The 15,962-nt window shown below is 41.0% G+C and overlaps 2 protein-coding genes across 2 annotated transcripts in view; both read left to right on the forward strand.

Moving 5' to 3' along the window:
- Window positions 1-7,051: 7,051 nt before the first annotated feature.
- On the forward strand, window positions 7,052-12,250 carry TY3BI_6 (Transposon Ty3-I Gag-Pol polyprotein). Its single transcript, XM_051208313.1, has one exon. It carries the CDS (start codon window positions 8,617-8,619, stop codon window positions 11,491-11,493), a length of 2,877 nt encoding a protein of 958 aa, XP_051065661.1. The 5' UTR covers window positions 7,052-8,616; the 3' UTR covers window positions 11,494-12,250.
- A 331-nt stretch (window positions 12,251-12,581) lies between these two features.
- The window catches only part of PCYT2 (Ethanolamine-phosphate cytidylyltransferase), a 37,159-nt gene continuing 33,778 nt past the window's right edge, over window positions 12,582-15,962 (forward strand). Inside the window, exon 1 of the mRNA XM_051217030.1 lies at window positions 12,582-12,696. The gene's annotated coding sequence lies outside the window, so the exon portion shown is untranslated. The remainder of the gene's footprint in view (window positions 12,697-15,962) is intronic.

Genomic DNA, 15,962 nt, shown 5'->3' on the forward strand with positions numbered 1-15,962 from the left:
ACGTTTCGAAGTGAAAGCATAAACTGCTTATATATGAATGCTGCGAGTTCATGGAATAAAATGGATGAGCTGCATGAACTTGCTAATGTTAATAATACTCATCTGATAGGAATATCTGAAACATTTATATCAAATCAGTTTACGGATGAGGAGCTAGCAATACTCGGAATGTCTTTGTGTCGCAATAACAGAAAAGAAGGAATGAGGGGTCGGCGGCGGAATAGCCTTATACTCGAGATCTTGCTTGGAAGTACATAAAGCGCACAATCAACAGTTTGTCAATCTTGATGAATCTGTATGATACTCAGTAAGATTGTCTAACACAACGGGGTGTCTAATGGGAGTCATCTACATGAAGCTCACTGTTTATATCGAGTATGGCAATCGTATGTTGGAATGATTATCCCACTCTACTCGTCTCGGATCCACTTATCTTTATTCTAGAGGGCTTCGTCTTAAACATAATTTTACTGAACATACGTACATTGGAGGTAAAAGCTCTACTGAGGCTCGATTCTCTAACTTTATTAAAGATCTGGGATCATTCAAAAATGCCAAGTCGACAACTCGTTGAAGAAACATTTGGATGCCGTTGCACTTAGACTGGGTACTCACAAACGAAGAATTCCTAATTGACAACTTCTCAGTCCTGGCTCCCCTGGGGAAAAGCGATCACGCCATCATAGCCTTCTGTTTTATCAGCAAAACTGAACTAAGACATCCTACCAACAACAGGCGCTGGAATTTCAAAACGGTTGGATGTGTCAGCCTTACAGGATAATCTACAGCGTGTGTACTGAGAAGTCCACCCTCAACTTTGTGTGAGTGCTCACTAGGGTTTCTTTCTGAATATGATGGCACGGGAAAAAGGCAAGGTTAAAACGGTAGGCTCTTTCAAATCTGTACGCCGTTTCGTTTCAACGACCTTGAACGGCCTGACTAGAGGCGGTCATTCCGTATTTTAATTGCCGTGGGTGTGTTGGGTCGTATGAGTAATAAGATTTTCCACATTTCGCTGCATGAAAAAGCATAAAATAGCTGCCAAGAGCATTAATTTAGCATTCTCTGTTTTGTAGTGTACACGTTAGCTCTGTTGTTGCTTCGTAACTTGATCTGTGATCCCAACTGCTGTAGTAAACAATAACACATGTATATAATTTGTTGATAAGGTTCAGAAAACAACATAAGGAAGATAAAATAACCTTGAAAGTTATAGATATGCAAAGTTTTTGTGAATCACCGTTAAACAAAGAAGTTAAGGCGAAATATCAACTCAACTATAAGTCCTAAATATTTTCTGTACTTCTTTCAGTTAATATTTTTTTCAAGGAATAACCTTTTTTAATAATTAATGCGTGTTGTCTATAGTGCTTCATGCTCAAGTGAAATTTCAGTGGACGTAAGCGAGGCGTTTCAGTGTATTACGCTGAACAAGCGGTTCGGAAGCTGGATTGAATTTGATAGTGCGCTGAAGGATATCCATAAAGTGTGAAAGAATAATTCTGTGTTTTCTCAGATTACCCATACGCACTATGTTCACGCAGAAAGCAAATTGTTGAAGGATATGAGATATAAATACTTGTTTGTGGCGTTTCATTGCACGTTTGGTCGTAAACGTAAGTCAGCAGGTCTGACAGTGACTAAAAAACCGCGAGGACTTTAACTTATCTGTGACATTCAAGGTCAGAGTTTCTAAACGGCCAATCTAGGTTTCCCATAAGATTGAAAGGTCAAGAATACGTCGTAAAATCTTACAACATGTCTCACAACCATCCTTGTAGTAATTCATGGATGGTTTGTGATCCTTGGAGTAGAAGACTGTCATCCAAAAAAAAGAAAACTTGAAGCCAGTAATATTGCACTCTCAGTCAACAGAAGTTGTAGAAAGTATTAAGGAGGAAACTGATGAGCAGGTTACCGCTGCTGATGTCAGTGCTATGAAAGCTAAACTCTCCACTGTTAAGTGTATAGAAATATATTTCAGGTTGTACTCGAAAGCAGGCAATGCATATGCTGCGACAAAACGGTGAAGTTAGGGAGCATGTAGAATGCATTATGAATTGGATCAAAGCACTTGTAAGTGCAATTGAAGGATATTTCTTACGTGTCGATATCCTTGCCGTCATCTGCTACTGGCATACGTTAAAAGACGAAATCTTACAGGTAAGCTTAATCACTTACGAAATATAAACTTTATAGCTCATCAAATTCCTAGGTATTGTTGTAGATGGAAGTTAGACAATACGCACACCTTACAAAACACCACAACAATGTTATTACCGAGACGGAGTGAAGAATATACACAAATTCAACGGCTCCAAAGAATGTGCAAACAACAAAGTATTGGAAAATATGGTGAACAACTCGCAAAACAGGTGGAGAGAAAAGTCTACAATTCTTACTAAAGAATTATCGATAACTAGACAGCACGTTCACGATAAAATGTTCTTTGTGGCTTTATTTTTGGCTTCACTATATATACAACTTGTAAACTTATCTTTCTACTTTAGTAGTCATGACAAATCAATAAACGTTTTCCCAATTTTATTTTCGTCTTCCTCACACTTTCATGGGGAGGTATACCAATAGTCTTAACGAATAATTGTGTGAGAATTAAGAACTTGTACTACAGCATTAGTTTTGAAGTGTCGTTAGGACTTAGCGTTATATCACACTGATGGCGGCCTGCTTGAATATCTGGGCTACCTGTTCCTCCGATCTAGATATTTCATCAAGTTATCTGTTTTGCTGTGTGTTTTAGCACATCATTATGTCTATTGTGCGCACAATCTGTTCAAGCGCGTTTATGAAAAGTTTACAACCTTTTGCTACACGGGATATAAAAAGGTACAATCAGCGACATCATAGTGGCTGGCAATATGCATTAAAACGAATGAACATTAATCAAATGTGGATTACCGAACTCCTAACATCTAACTGGTCATCATTCAAAATTTATCGTCACAATCGATCAAGGTATAAGAAAAGGAAACTTGTGGAAATACTTTATGCTGAGAATTCTATGTTGTACCAAAAGTATAATGTTGAATAAAGCTTCTAATAATAATAATAATAATAATAATAATAATTGTGACGAATCAATGAGTCTCTTAGAATGGTAATGAGACTTACACATAAAACCTTACAAATTAAGCAACCGCCTGACATATTTTTCGTTGTCGGATTACGTCTATTATCAAGTTAGTATTAGTACCGGACAAGACAATTTCATGCAGTTAGTTCCCTGATAACATAGGTTACGTAATACTTAAACCACCCTTCCACTTACACTTATTTGCTAACTTTATCCTCTTAAACTGTGTGAACTCTTCAAACTGTATTCAATTATCTTATTAGTTTTCAATTCAATGATTTATTCATTACCTCTAGAAATATCACACAATTTATCTTATCTGCTTCTGAACTCCACCCGACTATTACACCACCCATCCTTATCGTTTCCTTAAGTCTAACACCAAATAACCTTTGAAAAGCATATATATATATAGTTATTATTGATAACCTAGGTCGTCCCAATTTTTTGCTTTCTATTGTGTCAATTGTTTCATACTATTTCCTACCTCAATCTTAAATTATAACACATATTTGGTTGTATGCAGCTTGTGAGAAACCAAGAAATATAATGCAGTCACATTATTCTGCATCAATATTTGTTTCGACTTTATTTAAACTATAATTATACATAATTACAGGATTTATAACGTAAAACACTGAGTATGGTTGTTGTATTTTTATTTAAATAATTCATTAGATGAATGAACATGGCAGTAAGTAATATAAAACAGTTATAGTAAACTTGTAAACCGGTTTTCCACACGATCTTCCATAGTCATTAATTTCATAAGCTTCATACTATTCTGAAAAACAACCAATCAGTTTTGAGACAAACAATTAAACTTTGTTATCAGTATCACATTCAGTAAGTTAATCAAATAGCAGGTAACGGAATGCACCTATAAATCTCTTATTTGCAAACAGTGCTATTAATTAGAGATTTGGGATTTCGTTAATAGAAATTCATTGGTAATCTTTAGAACAGACGCATCACAAATTAGTGTCATTTACAAATTGCCGTAGTTACTATCATCACAACATACAGACATCGTCCGAATTATGAGGAATATGTGACTAATTAATGTGGCACACGGGAGATATGAGTGCTATAAATTTGTGATTTAGCTTCGATTGCTCGTTCACTTTTCGTCACGTGTTTTGCATGAATTACTTTGGACTTATTCCGAGTCAGTCTGTAATGGAGTAGGATTTCAAGAATTAATTCATTAATAGTTGTTATTTGATTCTAGGGTTGTGTCGTATCAAGAACTGGGAGCTTCAAATCCCCATCATAAAACTGTGAAGCGTTCACAGTTTTATGACATTTGTTTGTACCAAGTTTGTGATGTAAATGAGGTGTTAATGGTTTCACAGCTCGTATTGCCTTAAAACTCTGATTTCAGTGTATTTATGACTTCACTAGCAGGTTACAAATAGCCTATAGGTTTCTTATTTCATGTAAACAGCGCTCCTCATTTTCTAAATCTTCTAGTATTTCACCTAGACATTTGGTATTAACAAAAAAATTGGTAAGCACCATTTAAATATTACTCGACAATATGCATTATAACTTTGTTCATAATTCGGTCAGTGATTGCGGATTCTGTTTACCGAAACTTGTCCGTGAACCCTATAACAGACACATCATAAATCAGTAATAACTACGACATGGTTCTGTCACCATGTTCAAAAGAAACACGTAACGTTTTACTTATGAAGACTTTGTGACTACTTAATGTGGCACTTCCAGTGGTGTTATACACTGTTACTGTATATGTTCAGAAAGCGGATGGAAAAGACTACCAACGTCAATTGTTACTCACATAATTCATCTCAGATACGTTACATAATAATATGTCACTTCAGTACAAAGCGATGATGCTTATAATGGATGTAACTGTTTATGGCTAAATATTAGTAAGTTATACAATATTCATAAATAGTTTAACGCCTAATTGCTTCAACCTACATTTTATAAACAACTACCAACATCCATGTTCATCATGACCATAATCAAGGAGGTAAACCAGATGTAATAGGTTTTAAAGCTTAACAACAAATACGTCAAACTGCTACTAAACTGGAATAAAAACTATGTAACAAGCACAAACATTACGAAAATTGGCTTGTGATGGAAAAAAGGCTGTTAAAGCCGATAAATAACGACACAAACAATCCACGACAATATGTAACATGTGTGCAAAAACCCCTGGCTTACCCCAATGCCTGTGCCCATGCGGTACTATGTGCTACAAAGCAGTCTGTTCCGCTAACGGTCCCCGAAATCCGCAAGCAACCTAGAGTTGTCGAGATCCGCGCTCTCCGTTTGCTAAGCCACAAAAGGCATTGCTGGGCGGAACACAAACGAACTGGTAACAACTGCGCATACTTGCAATTAAAACACATATGGAATATATGCACAAAGACAATAAAAGAAGACAGGCTCCAGTACCAGATGAAGCTTGTCGATAAATTTGTCTCCAATCGGAAAAGCTTATTCCGTCATATAGCCTCTCTTCAACAAGCCAAAATTAGAGTTTCCCAACTGATAGGTCCTAGTGGCCCGACCAACAACGATGGTGAAGCCGATAACCTTCTTACAGAACAGTACTCTCGAATATTTCAACCGACCCACACGAACTATACTGATGAAAGCTTCAGTTGCAACTGTACAGGTCTTTCTGAAGTGAACGTGAGCGCTGACCGGAATCTGCAGCACCTAAGAAAAGACAGTTCTCCCGGTCCGGATATGGTTTATTCTGCTACACTGAGGGAAGCAGCTTCAATCGTGGCTACACCACTAAGCGTGATGTTCTCACACTTGCTAAGCCGAGGCACATTGCCGGAAATTTGGAAGCTGTCTCATATCACACCAACTTTCAAAGGAGGTCGACGTAGCAAACCATTGAGCTACCGACCGGCGGCTTTTCTCCTTATGCCCTCAAAAACGATGGAGTCCCTGATATGCGATGGTCTGCACGACTATTTATTATCATTTAACTTTTTGTAACCACAACAGCATGGTTTCAGGAAGGGTCATTCTTGTATAACCAACCTGCTGACTGCGGTAGACAGATGGACAACCAATCCTGATCGCAAGGGGAAGTTTGACATCATTTACATTGACTTCTCAAAAGCTTATGATAGGGTGAACTATATATGTCTTATCAATAAGCTCAAACGATTAGGTATCGTATTACCTTTAATTGATTGGCTAAGTTTATATCTAAAATATGGAATGTCCTAGTGGGGTCCCCAGTGTTCAGTAGTAGGACCTCTTGTTTTCTCGATTTATATAGACCATCTTCTACAACAGGTGTCGTCAGGTTTATTACGTTTTGCTGATGATATTAAACTTTGGAAAAAGATACGCAACTAAGAGGATATACAGGCACTTCAAGAGGATCTGACTGGACTTCAGAGTTGCGCAGATGACAACGGACTTACCTTTAACACTTCAAAGTGTAAAGCAGTCCACCTGAGACATGTTGCAAACTACATATACAATCAAGGTAATTATCCTCTAAAGATATCTGAAGTTGAAAAAGATCTGGAAGCAATGGTACCCCATGATCTGTAATCTCAGAACAACTGCGAGAAAATCGCCTTTCGAGCAAACCTTGTACTAATATCGTTGAAGCAGATTTTGTCCAGTTTGACGGATGAACTTTCCACATAATCCTCAACAGTTCCATTCGTCCCTATTTGGAGTACGGGAACATAGTACTTCCTTCTTCACTCCAAAATGATAAGGACATTCTGGAACGTATCCAACGACGAGCCAAGAAATCAGTCCGGGGACTCAAATTCAAACCTCATGAAGAGCACCTCCAATAACTGAATTCTTGCTCATCAGAGTTCAGGCGTCTCAGAGGTGATCTGATGGCTTACAGAAACCTAAATACTTCCGGATATCCCCTTAAACACTTACGTTAGCTTAGTCCCAACACTAACCTAGGGTTGTAGCGGTAAATAAATCCCTAAAATAAATAGCTCTGTAAGTTTTCGACATTGGATGCTGACCATATGTTTTAGTGGACTCATCTAGCTGAAGGCGCTCGGTCAGGCATCCGCACCAGATCACGTGTAGTAACGCCGTGCTCAACATCAACCACAATCGCTAGCCAGATTAGATCAGAGAATCCCGGTATATTGGTCATCGCCAAATATACTCTTCCGATCTCCTCGACTCTGTCTTTTGATTTCTCTTGGTGGGAACGAAATATCTTAGAAGGTGTTACTGGTAGAAGCGTTGTCAAACACTGAATACCTGTGACATCATCATTGGTGAGACCGTCGTGATCTGGTACACCTTATTGCAACTGTGAGTCTGTTCCTTTTTGGGATTTTTATATATCATTGCCTTATTTTTTATTTTTTTTAAACATTGTGATTTTTTTTCGTGTTTTTCTTGGATATATATATATATTTTCCCCTCGTTCATTATCGTACTTCATATTTCATCATGACTGAACAGACACCTAAAGTACTCAAGCTTAAGACCTTGTCCCCACCTTCGTTTCAACTGATGCCTTTCTGGCCCGACAACATCGAAGCCTGGTTTTGCTACGCAGAAGCCGACTTTTCCGAGCACGGCGTGATCGACACACGTGCACAACTCCTCGCAGTAGTCAAGGCACTGCCGCGGGAATTCAACAGGTACGTAACACCTGGTATGTTTACTAGTGATGTTTCCGATCCTTACGAAATCTTAAAACGCTCGATTCTTAAACGAGGAGACCTAACCGATCGACAAAGGTTAGATCAACTCTTCAACAATATCGACCTGCAACACGGTTCTGCGACGGACATGTTGCAACGGATGAGAGAGGTTATAGGCCCAAGAACTTTCGACGAAGGTTTATTCAAACAACTCTTCTTGTCAAAACTTCCCCAACAGGTGCAAGCAGTTCTGGTCTCGTTCCAGAACAACGCCTTAGACGAACTAGCTGTATCTGCCGACCGCATTCTAGAAATTACGAAACCTTCTACTACCGAGGTATTTTCAGTCAAAGAAAAGCCTCACACGACTCAGAATGACATAACCGACTTATGTCACACACTCACGCGTTATCTTAGTCTTCGTACCGACCGTAAGAGATCGCGCACACCACGTAGAAGCATTTCTCGTAAGCGATCTGTCTCTAGACCACGAGAGACAGATAACCCTGACTGGTGCTGGTATCATAACCAGTATGGAAAGTTTTCCAGAAATTGCAGAAAACCTTGCAATTTTCCCAACACGAAACCGACTGATTCGGGAAACTTCCAAGCCGGCACGCGTTAACGGCAACCGTAGCCGGCGAACAAAGCCGTCTGTTATTCGTCACAGATGTGACAACGAGAGTTCGCTACCTCGTCGATACTGGCGCAGAAGTTAGCGTTCTCCCAGCAAATCCTAACGACCGACTTCACGAATCGACCCTAAACCTACAGGCGGCAAACGGAAAACCGATCGCTACGTATGGCAAAAGGTACGTTTACCTTAACGTGGGTTTACGCAAACCCATCCACTGGATTTTCGTCGTTGCAGATGTTTCTATGCCAATCATTGGTATGGACCTTCTACAACACCACAATCTGATCATCGACACTCGCAAACGGAGGCTAGTAGACGGAAACACTAATTTGTCCGTTTGCGCAACTTCTTTTACTGGTTGTAGAGTATCCCCAGTCACAGTTAAACATATGATAGACCCACTCTATCAACCACTACTCGATAAGTACCCTGGGATACAACAAACGCAAACGAAACTACCGTGTGTAACCAGCAATGTTACACATCACATCACGACTACAGGACCACCTGTATTTTCTAAAGCACGACGACTAGCTCCTGAAAAGCTGAGGTTGGCGAAAAACGAATTCGATCACATGATGGACTTAGGAATCATACGACCGTCAAGTAGCCCATATGCATCTCCGTTGCACATGGTCCCTAAAAAGGACAGCAACGATTGGCGTCCAACTGGTGACTATCGGCGATTGAACGCGAAAACCATTCCCGATCGTTACCCGTTGCCTCACATTCACGATTTGACAGCTACCTTGAAAGGTACAACTGTCTTTTCGAAAATCGACTTGGTTAAAGCGTATAACCAAATCCCTATGGCTACTGACGACATACCGAAAACGGCTATCATAACTCCCTTCGGACTCTATGAATTTTTGCGAATGCCTTTCGGTCTAAGGAATGCTGCTCAAACATTCCAAAGATTCATAGACGACGTTTTTCGAGGTCTCAACTTCGTACACGCGTATGTTGACGACTGTCTAATCGCAAGTCCGGACAGAGAAACACATCTCAAGCATCTGGACCTTGTTTTCGAACGATTACAAAAACATGGCATAACTGTAAACGTTCAGAAATGCCAATTTGGAACCGACTCGTTAGACTTTCTGGGTCACACTATCGATGCTCAAGGTATCCGACCCCTTAGAACCAAAGTGGCGGCCATTCTGGATTACCCAGAACCGACCACCGTCAAGCAATTACGCACGTTCAACGGCCTGGTAAGTTTCTATAGACGTTTCATACCCAAATGCGCATCACTTATGAAACCTCTGACCGACCAACTTCGTGGAAACGCGAAATCCATTAACTTGGACGACACCGCACGAAAAGCATTCTCCACAGTTAAGGAACTGATTGCTAAAGCAACAATGCTCGCACATCAGGACACCCGAGCACCCATTAGCATCGCAGTAGACGCATCCGACTCAGCAATCGGAGGAGTCTTACAACAATGGGTTAACAACTCCTGGCAACCCTTGGCATTTTTCTCTAGAAGGTTGCTAGACACCGAATCGAGGTACAGCACATTCGGTAGGGAACTCCTAGCTATGTATTGTGCTGTACGGCATTTCCAACACTATATCGAAGGCCGTGAATTCACTCTTTTCACGGACCATAAACCGCTCACTTTCTCGTTAAGCTCTCCTTTTGACAAGTACTCTCCCCGTGAGTCTCGACAACTGGACTACATTTCGCAGTTTACTTCAGATATTCAACACATCTCTGGAGCAAACAATGTAGTTGCAGACGCTTTATCTCGTATAACTTCCTTGAACAGTTTCCAAGGAATCGACCTTCTTAAACTCGCCGAGCTTCAAAAAGAAGACAGTGATCTTCAGCACGAGTTATCGTCCACAACACTTAAACTACGCATCAAACAGGTGGAAACAGGTAAGGAAACCTTACTTTGTGACACATCTACAGGTAGGGATCGCCCAATCGTGCCGAAACATTATCGACGCAATGTCTTCAACACATTGCACAAACTTTCTCATCCAGGTGTTCGTGCAACCATCAAGCTTATAGCAGAACGATTTTGCTGGCCTGGCATGAATAAAGACGTGAGGGAGTGGGCACGCTCCTGTGTAAGCTGCCAAAAATCTAAGGTTATCAGACACAATAAATGTCCCTTAGGCTCGTTTAAAACTCCCGATGCTCGTTTCGACCATGTTCATCTGGATTTGGTAGGACCTTTACCAGATTCAAATGGATACTCTTATCTCTTAACCTGCGTAGACCGTTTCACTCGATGGCCAGAAGCAGTACCTATCAAGGACAGCACTGCTGAAACAGTGGCCCGCACATTCGTCGAACGATGGGTAGCAAACTTCGGTTGCCCTTCAACCATCACTACAGACCGCGGACGTCAGTTTGAATCTGATCTTTTCCGTCGTCTGACCACACTTTTAGGAATCACTCGCTTCCGAACGACCGCCTACCATCCACAAGCAAACGGGTTGGTAGAACGTTTTCACCGACAACTGAAAGCTTCACTATCAGCTGCAAACGTTTCACAATGGACCGACGCTCTTCCACTCGTCTTACTAGGTATCCGCAATGCAGTTAAAGCTGACATTGGATATACTGCGGCTCAACTCGTTTATGGAACGACACTTCGACTTCCAGGAGAATTCGTGGATCCTTCGTGCTCTTCGATGAACATGGATCTAACCTCCTACACGAACAGCCTTACAAACGCAATGCGTTCAGTTAAACCTGCTTCCACTCGACCTCAATCAACTGATGTTTTCGTTCAACCTGACTTACCATATAGTACACACGTTTTCATTCGTCGAGACTCGCATCGACGACCATTCGAATCAGCATACGAAGGACCCTTCAAAGTTCTTCAACGTGAATCTAAGTACTATATAGTCGATAAGAACGGAACCAACGATAGCATCAGCATCGATCGCTTAAAAGCAGCGTATTTAGAAGGAAATCCTATCCACGTCGATTTTCCTTCGGTACAATCGAACGACACGACTCAGACACTAATAATACCTCATCCGACAACCAACGCACACGAAGATACTTCGACAGTATCCGAAAATAAACTTAAAACGACGCGTTCTGGAAGAAGGGTGAGATTTCCAGAACATTTAAACGACTATTGCACGTAAGGCACTTCTCGACATTTTATATTATTTTTTTTGAAAAAAAACAATTTTAATATGCTTATATATTTTTATTTCTATTAAAAAAAAACAAAAACAAAAAAAACAATTTTTTAACGCTATTACGTGCTCATGAGTTTATTTTCCATTTTTTTTCCGCCGACCTTGTTTTTTTTTTTACGCATATACGAGTGTATTGTCGACATGCACTTACATTTTCTTTTTTCTTTTCCAGGACGGCTGGAAAAGAACGATGACGTTTATGAGGATCCGAAATTTTCATTGTACATTTTCTTTTTTTTACTATGTTGTACCTCCGTCCCATATAGTAAGGAAAGACGACCAGACGCTGCTAAATTTAGTAAGCTATCAGAAGAGTGTTTACCAACGACAAACTCGTTGGGTTTAAACTTCTAGCTGGCTACGTCTTAGGGTCGTCACTGCCCCACTAGGGGGGGAGTGATCTGTAGCGGTAAATAAATCCCTAAAATAAATAGCTCTGTAAGTTTTCGACATTGGATGCTGACCATATGTTTTAGTGGACTCATCTAGCTGAAGGCGCTCGGTCAGGCATCCGCACCAGATCACGTGTAGTAACGCCGTGCTCAACATCAACCACAATCGCTAGCCAGATTAGATCAGAGAATCCCGGTATATTGGTCATCGCCAAATATACTCTTCCGATCTCCTCGACTCTGTCTTTTGATTTCTCTTGGTGGGAACGAAATATCTTAGAAGGTGTTACTGGTAGAAGCGTTGTCAAACACTGAATACCTGTGACATCATCAAGGTAACACATAGAACCTGGAGACACAATACAGCCTAACGGACTGTTGACATAACTTCCACTCCCTAATAGCAATCAAATGCTAGAATTCGCTGCCGGCCGAGCTAGTTCAAGCGACTTCTTGCCATGGTTTATTAACTTTTTACTTTTTCTTCTTTAACCGATAATATACCGAGGCTCCCGCCTAAGGGTAGTAATGATTCACTTCCGCTAAACATGGGAGCCCGTTATGCGAAAACTCCTTCTATTCCGTCCAGGAACATTTGGACTAGCCAGTCGCAAAGATATTGTGTATTGGATGACCTTGACTTGAATTTGAAGTGGCTTTTACACGATGTTGTGTAGTGCCTCACATCGCTTCAGGTCCCATTTTAACTAGCCTTGAACGCATTGAAAAAATCATTATTGCCAACCACCTTTAAGTAAGCCTTTGAATTCTTGATTTGTGGGATTTCTAGTTGATTTTTATTTAAATAGTAAATATCTAATTTATTTGTTTCTTCTTGTTGGCATGATACAGACATCAAACTCAATTTCAGTCGTAAAACATTTAAGTTCCTTTTTGGATCATTGCTCGGGTTATACGTATGATTTTAATAAGGTGCCATTACAAGTATTTACCCACGTCTAAACGATATACCACAAACGCTATTAGAAAATGCTTCAAACGTGGCTGACCCACAACCAAAAGTCATATTCTACGCATGGAAAAACGCTTTTTTTCAGACGTACTTTCAAAGTTAACCTTTAAACCTTATTTTTCGGAGGTTTGACAGTAGCCAAGTGGGTGGATTGATTTCGCGCTAAAATTTAAAGACGTCGTAAATCTGATTATTTCATCCATAAATTATATTCTTGCCTGGAGCGCAAATAAAACTATACGCAATACTTACGAGAATGAATACGTTCATGTCGCTATTACAAACCAGAAAAGTATTTTGTGCCACAATTTCGAAGTGACGTCGCCTTCATTGATTTCAGAAAAGCTTTTGACAAAGATCTGCACAACCGGCTGTTATATAAGTTAAGAAAAGTCGGGATTGGAGGCAATTTATTAATGTGGATAAAAGACTTCTTAGTTGGGCGTCAACAAAGAGTAAGGGTAAACTCAAAGTTATCTAACTGGGAAACTGTGCTTAGTGGAGTGCCCCAGGGTACAGTTTTGGGGCCAGTGCTATTCCTCTTGTATGTAAATGACCTTCCTTGTCTTCTATCATCATCGGTCTTGCTATATGCCGACGATGTCAAGATATGGAGAACGATACGATGTAAGAGTGATAGCTTAGAACTTCAAAATGACCTGAAGAAGTTATCTGAATGGTCTCAAACATGGCAGTTACCGATAAATACTTCCAAGTGTGTCGTGATGCATATCGGTCATCAAGGCACAGATACATACACGATGAATAACACTGAGATACCTGTCGTCCAGACATATAATGACTTAGGAGTTATCGTTAGCCAAGACTTAAAGACTACTGCACACTGCCGTGCAATAGCCGCCAAAGGTTTTAGAACCTTATGGTCAATACGTAGAGCTTTTAGTCATGTCGACGCTAAAACGTTTTTGACTTTGTACACAGTGTTCGTTCGTCCTAAACTTGAGTGCTGCATACAAGCGGCTAGCCCCTGCTTAAAAAAAGACAGTGAGCTTCTGAAAAAGGTTCAGAGAACGGCGACTAAGCTGATTCCGGGAATAGCGAAGCTTCCGTATGAAGTTCGACTGGCCAAGCTGAACCTTTTCCCGTTGTCATATCGCAGAACTAGAGGCGACTTGATTACAGTCTACAAATTGCTTAGTGATAAATTTGCACCTGATATGCCCTCATTTTTCTTGTCTTCCAAAACAGAATTTACGAGGACACTCCAAAAAAGTTCATAAGCCGAGAACAAATTACTTGTCAGCTGACTATCGACTTTCCCATCGAATCATCAACGAGTGGAATTCACTACCTCAGCACGTGGTTGAGGCTCCATCCGTCGACTCTTTCAAAAGAAAGTTGGATCAACTGAGAGACCATCATTGCCAGGACTAACATAGGCCACCGAGCCTCCTGTCCTTCCCAAACTGTAAACTGTGACATCATGAAGAAGGTTCGTGAATTAGTTTGGTTACTTCTAACGATTGTAGAATATTTGCCTGTGTTAACCTAGAGGAAGTGTGGATGAGTGCTTATGTCAACCCGAACACAACAAAATGTGTATTTAAATCATACTCCACCTACTCAGGTTTATTTAGTCAGAACGACGTACTATCACTTGTGTAAAAAGTGTGGCTCAAAGCAAATTATATGACTATACCCGGCTACTGGTTAACATTAATTAATCCTGTTATTTATTTAAACACAAATATTGCTACAAAAGGGGCACCGGATACATATGCTTCACATAAGTCACTTGATTTGTGTGTGGGCTGTAATACTGCTCGTGTGCTCAGAGCCTTCCACCCAAGGGTCTGACCCACAACGCAGTGGGGCAACGTAAGGGGATGCAGTTCTATTGTGGCTGGTGGCTAACAATAGGTTCATACGCCATTTATCTCAGGATCCCGGAGCTTATGTGCACCGTTGGTTTTGTATCAGGGTTTTCCAACTTCCCTAGGTGGATGCTCCGTACCCACCAATCCGGTTAAAGCACCGGACATTTTCTTTTCGTCCTACCAATTTCGTAAAGAACGCCTCCGTCACGAGAAGGCAGTGAATAGGACTTCGTTGGCAGTGGTTGTATGCATGTGGCCACTTGAGAGCATTTCGAGAGGGAGATCGGACTCTTCCTACCACTGGCCTTACCAAGGTGTTTGCGGACCAACACCCTGAAATGTACACTGAAGTGTCCTAGAGTAGGTAGTGGTTAGATATCTGTTATGACTTCCCAAATACTGTAGTCAATGATCTACATCTTGATTAAAAGATTTTTCATCTTTACCTATAACTCTACGCACTGGTTAGACTCCAGTCTTAATATACGTAACCACTTGTTTGAAGACTTGTGGTCAAATCCTAAAAACCTGTCGTCTACTGTCTTTGTGGGCCGTATTTTACAACCAGAAAATGCAAGTAGTTTCGCGATGACGTGGAGTTAATGACCCTACTTGAGTTACAGGTAGCGTAGGTTAACAAGCATCGGATGTATATTCTACTGTCGTGCCGAGATTTTCGTACATTACAACCCACCATAAATAAACCCGACCGAAGCTGCTACCTTGACGCGGTGGTCGGGCTTGCCTATCGTGATGACCCAACCGAGCTATATTGGCTGGAACATATGTTCCTGTAGGTTCTACCATGCCAGGCAGGTCGATTGGTGAACGGTAAGACTAAAAGCAGCAACTCAAGGTCTGAGGGCGAAGTCGTACTGCTGACTGTACAGAGGTGTGACAGCAGTAAGGTGTTTCCCTCGGACAACCAGCATGACAGTGATGCTGCCTTCCCACAAGGAGGAGTGGGGTTAGAAAAGGTCGACCCTAAAAATGTCACACCTCACGGATTTCCGTCTCCAGCGGTAAGGCGCTTTGAAGAACGGAGCTAACACGTCAAAAACTTTCCACGAAAAGGCCGTGCGCGACCGGCCTCAAGCAGTTGTCCCTTGGGCTCTGCGGTCACGCTCCCAGGTCGTCAAGACCAACACTAATCCAATTTCCTTTTCAGGTTCCTCAAGAAATACCCTTCCACGGTGTGGGCAGCGGGGA

The sequence above is a fragment of the Schistosoma haematobium genome, chromosome 6 (assembly GCF_000699445.3).
Source record: "Schistosoma haematobium chromosome 6, whole genome shotgun sequence".
Classification (NCBI taxonomy): Eukaryota; Metazoa; Platyhelminthes; class Trematoda; order Strigeidida; family Schistosomatidae; genus Schistosoma; species Schistosoma haematobium.

Coding starts and splice junctions, on each gene's coding strand:
- TY3BI_6 (XM_051208313.1), top strand. CDS start 8,617: ATGCCAATCATTGGTATGGACCTTCTACAACACCACAATCTGATCATC.